The following is a 5,948-nucleotide window of genomic DNA, read 5'->3' as shown; positions in this document are numbered from 1 at the left end:
ATCCCTCTTGTGTAAGAAAGGACTGCCTACGTATCCACCTGAAAAGGTGAAATCAAACCATGCTCGTAGTTTGAAAAATTTTGTAAATTTATTTGGGTTTTGTGGTTGTATCCCTCTTGTGTAAGAAAGGACTGCCTACGTAACCACCAGAAAAGGTGAAATCAAACCATGCTCGTAGTTCAGGTGTTTTTGTTTGAGTGCAAATGGATGTTGCCTTTGACAGATCAAAGGGCATTCGAAACGGGCAAGGTGCCGCGACTTAGACTCCATAAAACATGCAATTTCAAATCAGAATGCGTTGAGGAACTTGACTTGAAAGGGATAAGGTGGTCGCTAGTTGTAAAACTAGGGTGAGGTTTTTGGTCGCTAAGGTTCAAGGGTAGTATTTCTTGAGTTGGTCTAGGTTGGTCGGGTTTGTAAAATCCTCCCCATCTAGGTCACACAGTCTCACTGCGCCCCCGAAAGTATTTCCTTAACCAGATATGGCCCGACCCAATTGTGTTTGAACTTCCCCCTCGAATCGACGGGTAATGGTGCTCGAACCGACTTGAGGACTAAGTCACCTTCTTTGATGTTCCTGGGTTTAACCTTTTTGTTGAATTCCTGTTGTATACGTCGTTGGTATAGTTGGACGTTGTGCAAGGCGTTAAGTTGCCGCTCGTCTAGAAGTGTGAGTTGTTCAAAACTTCGACGGGTCCATTCCGCCTCAGGAACTTGATTCTCCAGTAGGATGCGTCGAGATGGGACCTCCAACTCTACCGGCTGAACCGCTTTCATGCCGTATGCTAAGTAGAAGGGTGTGGCTCCTGTGGGTGTTCGAATGGAGGTTCGGTATCCCCAGAGTGCGAATGGGAGTTTGCTCGGCCAATCGCCGTAATTATCTTGCATCTTCTTAATAATGGTGACAAGAGTTTTGTTTGCTGCCTCCACCACTCCGTTGGTTTGAGGACGGTAGGGGGATGATCGATGTCGTTTGATCTTGTATTTGTCCAGTAAGGCTTGTGTTTTCGCCCGGAAGTGAGAGCCTTGATCGCTGATGATTTCATGGGTACCCCATATCTGCAGATGATGTTGTCCTGGATGAACTTGGCCACTTGTTTGGCGGTCAAGACTGCATAGGACTGTGCTTCCACCCATTTGGTGAAATAGTCGATGGCGACGAGGACGAAGCAATGCCCTTTGGTGCCTATCGGGTTGACTTTCTCGATGATGTCGATGCCCCAGGTAGAGAATGGCCAGGGTGATGTCATGGTGTATAAGAGGGATGGTGGTATATTTTGTATGTTGGCGAAGATTTGGCAATTGTGGCAATGTTTGACGTAGTTGCGGCAATCGGCTTCCATGGTGGTCCAGTAGTAGCCTAACAACATGATTTTTCAGGCTAGCATCATTGCGCTCATGTGAAGGCCACATTCTCCGCCGTGGACCTCTCTCATGACCTTTTTGGCTTTGTGATGGTCGATGCAAAGAAGGAGGATCCCTTGGGGTGCTCTTTTGTATAGTTGTTTTTGGTTTATCACAAATTGTGATGCAAGTAAACGGATGGCTCTTTGTCCTCTTGTATCGGAGTTGGGAGGGAATTCATTTTTGGTTTTGTAGTTGAGGATGGCTTGGTACCAAGGTTCGACATGGTTTTCCTCGTCGTTGTGGATGGCGCAAATGTGAGTTGGCTCGCTCCTTCTCTCGACACATAGGGGCATCGATGTCATGTCGTAGGGTATGTTGATGAGCGTGGCAAGTTTTGCCAGGGCATATGCAAATTGATTTTCCTCTCGTGGCAAGTAGAAGTAGTTGACTTGGTTGAAGAATTCGACCTCTTGATTGATCTTTGCTTGGTAGGGTGCTAAGCTGTCGCTTCGGATTTTCCATGATCCGGACACCTGATTGATGATGAGTGAGGAATCGCCGTGGACCTTTAGTCTCTTGATGCCAAGTGTTATGGCTGCTTGTAGGTCGATGAGGCATGCTTCATATTCTGCGGCATTGTTGGCGACGACTGTTTTAGCAGGAATTTCACTGAACAGAAACATCCTGCCAAGGGAATTTAGAAGGGGTAATCTAACTCAATTGATTTGCCTGACCAATATTGCTTAAGTGAATTAATAAGTAAAAAGTAAAGACACAAAGATTTTATACGTGGAAAAACCATGGGAATAAGGGAAAAAACCATAGGCACCAAGCAAAGAGTGATTGTTACTATGATTTTAGGTAGCCTGACAGGATATTTGTATGTCAAGCGTGATAAACTAAGGATATTTCTTAATTATATGTTTAATACAAGAATGAGAGTAGAAATATGAGTATGCCAATGTCCCTTCTATTTTTGTCTTCTCTTCTATTTATAATAGCCTCCAAAGTAGCTTCTTCAAATCTGTTTATGGTTTCCTGGTGAATAGGACTCGTGCCCTATTTACCCGGAGATGGTTAGTTGACTTGTTCTTCATTTCAGCCGTTATGATTGATTCTTTCTTCCATTTTCTTCCTTTGAATAGGTCTTCCTTGTTTATAGGGACTTTGTTTTTTTTTTTGTTGAAAATGTGAATATCATTAAATCAAAGGTAGTACACCATACACTTATCATACTCTTTTTTGAGCTAGGCCATTAATCTATTACATCAATTTGTTTTAACCAAGCCTTACATTTAACTCTTCCCTTATCAAAATCCACTTTGTTCAACCGTATTCTCAACATCTGATGAATTCCTTTCACTACTCGAGCTGGTTGGGTGATATAATGTTCCAACCTGCACTTATTCCTGCAATCCCATATACTGTAAATTAGTCCAGATATAGCCGCCATGATCACCTGTTTTTTCAATAGTGATCTGCATCTCCATCTAAGTATCCACTCCAGCACACTCCCCTGCCACTGAATCTGTAACCAGGTCTGGAGATGCTTCAAACATTGCATACTGAATGAACAATCAAAGAACAGATGACTGTGCGTTTCCATATGCAGCCCACACAGATAACAAACACCAGCACTGATGACACGAAACTTCTGTATTCTATCCTGAGTTAAAAAACGCTGCTGCACATAGATCCAAGTACTAAAGTTGTGTTTAGGCACACACACTCTATTCCAGACCATAGGCACCCAGTCCTTCTTTGGGTAGGAACCAAGTAACCACTGATAAACCATCTGGATAGAATAATTTCCATTCTAAGTATCATTCATAAATCCAGGCTTAAGAGTGTCCTTAACTTTGCAAATTTGTCTCCGCGTCCAGCTGGAATTCTGAGAGGGTTCATACAACCACCAATCACGCTGCTTTATATAAATGTGATGCACCCATTGAACCCAGAGACTGTCCTTCTTATTATGAATCCACCATGCATACTTGCCAATCAGAGCAACATTCCACATATGGCAATTAATAATACCCAACCCTCCATGTTCCTTAGGTAAGCAACAAGTCTCCCAAGCAACAGGGGGAGTATGTTTGAACTCAGCATGCCCAGCCCACAGATAATTCCTGCAGATGCTTTTCACCTTATGAATGACTCCTTTTGGCAATAAAAAGATCCTAGCCCAGTAAGCATGCATCTGGGTCAGGACAACCTTGACCAAAACCAGCCTCCCAGCATAGCTTAAGTGTTTAGCTCCCCATCCTCGAATCCTTGCCACAATTTTGTCCACCACCCTGTTACAATCAGCAATACTCAGCCTCTTGGATGAGATTGGAACACCCAAATACCTGAAAGGGAATTGCCCTAATTTGAACCCTACAAGCCTGACTATTTGGGTAGCTAACCTGGCATCAACACCATTCAAGTACACATCTGACTTGGCCTTATTCATACACAGACCTGATGCTTCAGAGAAAGTCAAGAAAGCTCTCAATATAATTGTGATGGAAGCCACATCAGCCCTGCAGAACAACAATAAGTCATCTGCAAATGCAAGATGGCTAAGCTTCAATCCTCTACAAAGAGAGTGATACTTAAATTCAGGTTTCTCAGTAACCAGACTGAGAAATCTTAATAGATATTCTAAGCATAACGTGGACAATAAAGGAGATATGGGATCCCCTTGTCTCAATCCCCGTTGCCCCTTGAAATAGCCAAATTGAGACCCATTCAGAGAGATGGTGAAAGAGTTAGATAGGGACTTTGTTTGTCTGGCCTGATCGTGTCTTTCTTGTCACCGGCCCAGCTTGGATAATATTTCTCTTGTGCCTGACGTGGTTTCCTTTCAGGCCAGGCTTAGTAATTGCATGTCTTGTATTTTTCTCCTGCTTGGTACCTGTCTAGATACTCCCAACGCCTGGTTTTGAGTACTTCTTTCAGGCTCTTGCTTTGAATATTACCTGGTCCTTGTCTGGTCAGACAGGATAATTCTGGGCCCAACAATTGCCCTTATCTGCTTATTCCTTTATTGGGTCTGGCCAGGAATAAGGAGATAAAAATTTGGGCCAGGCAAAAATTGTGTAGGAATCTTTAACGGATTAGAAGTTGTGTTTGGTTCAGCTTCTGTAACGGCTATATTGCCATAAATAGGGAAGATTCACAAAACCCTAGGAGAGTCATGATTAGGCTCAACCACTTGTTTTCTTGCCCATTTGATTTTGCGGTTATAAATACTTCACTTTGTTATATCTTACTTTCACATTCCCAATCTTCTAAGTTCTTCTTTCTCTTTCTAGAATTCTTTTCTGCAAAAAATCAATCTTCAACAAATTTAATAAAAAATGGCTGGAGGGAGAAGAAAGGCGGCTGCTTGAAGGAAACATTGACACAAAACAAATAAAACACACAAGTCAACCAATGAATCATGTATAAAAATAAGACTAACACGTGAAGGATGCTAACACCTGCAATTGTGTTAATATAACCAACAAAAGCGAAAACAAGAGTACAACACTAGCCAAGGCTCACGGCCCAAGCTACCAACACACGGCCACCATTACCAATCACGGCTCAACCGTATCAAATCACATGTGGGCTTGCTACGCCAGGTCCAGGGCCCACTCTAAACACCATGCCCTGCCTGTCCTATACGTCCAAGGTCCAGGACTCTTCCACATCCCCATGCCCGGCCTATACAAACTCATCTCATCTCGCAACCACGTTGCCAAACAATACCAATACCAATTCGAGCCAATAAGGATATGCCACAATAAATATGAATGACAACTAAAATGCCAAGTTCCTTTATAAATAATAATAATCAAGCGAGATGAAATGATATGATATATTATAACATGATGCCAAATTAACAATGTCATGCCAATATGCATATAAGGATAACGAAAAACAATGCCAATAATGCAACCAACACACACGGCCTAGGGGCCTTACCAACTAAACTCAACATTCAACAAGCTAATTACAACGATGCACACAAATAACACACAATGAACCCCGCAAACAAGTGTTGAGTAGCTAGCCTACCTTTAGCAAATCCAAGAAAAATCCAACCAAGCTATAATCAACCAACTCTAGAAATGCTCCTATTCAAAACCTACATAAATCAATTACAAACTCTAATTACTACTAATTTCATACTACTACCATCATTCTCACAATTCTAATAACATGTAAACAATTGATAGATACTACCCGAATCCCTAGCAAGCTGACCCACAAACACCACAACTCCCTCCATAATCGGCCAACTGACCACCCACAACCCCATGATGTCAGCCACCCATGGCATACGCCACGACAGCCCCCTCCTGGTCACGGCAGCCTACAGTTCAAGTCTAGACCATGGTCAAGACTTGGTCGCGGTGGTGGTCAATGGTGCCAAGGCATGATAAAATTAATTTATAAGATGATTTTATGAAAGTATACCTTCACAATTCAACCATGTCTACCATGTATAAGACAGTCTTAAGACGGGATATAAGATGGTATAATATGGCATCAGATGGTACACTAATCCAATACAATAAATCCTAACACAATCTAAACCAACCAAACCCCAAATAATACATGGCAAATTT

The 5,948-nt window shown here is 42.4% G+C and overlaps 1 protein-coding gene across 1 annotated transcript; it reads right to left on the bottom strand.

Annotated features, from left to right (window-relative positions):
* Window positions 1–2,602: 2,602 nt before the first annotated feature.
* On the bottom strand, window positions 2,603–3,142 carry LOC141613474 (uncharacterized). Its single transcript, XM_074432212.1, has one exon. The coding sequence runs from the start codon at window positions 3,140–3,142 to the stop codon at window positions 2,603–2,605; it is 540 nt and encodes a 179-aa protein (XP_074288313.1).
* Between the last annotated feature and the right edge of the window lie 2,806 nt (window positions 3,143–5,948).

The sequence above is a fragment of the Silene latifolia genome, chromosome 11 (genome assembly GCF_048544455.1).
Source record: "Silene latifolia isolate original U9 population chromosome 11, ASM4854445v1, whole genome shotgun sequence".
Lineage (NCBI taxonomy): Eukaryota > Viridiplantae > Streptophyta > Magnoliopsida > Caryophyllales > Caryophyllaceae > Silene > Silene latifolia.
This window is presented reverse-complemented; position numbering and strand designations above follow the sequence as displayed.

What these genes read in the sequence shown, in the direction of transcription:
- LOC141613474 (XM_074432212.1), bottom strand. Translation starts at nt 3,142, where the DNA reads ATGGTTTATCAGTGGTTACTTGGTTCCTACCCAAAGAAGGACTGGGTG.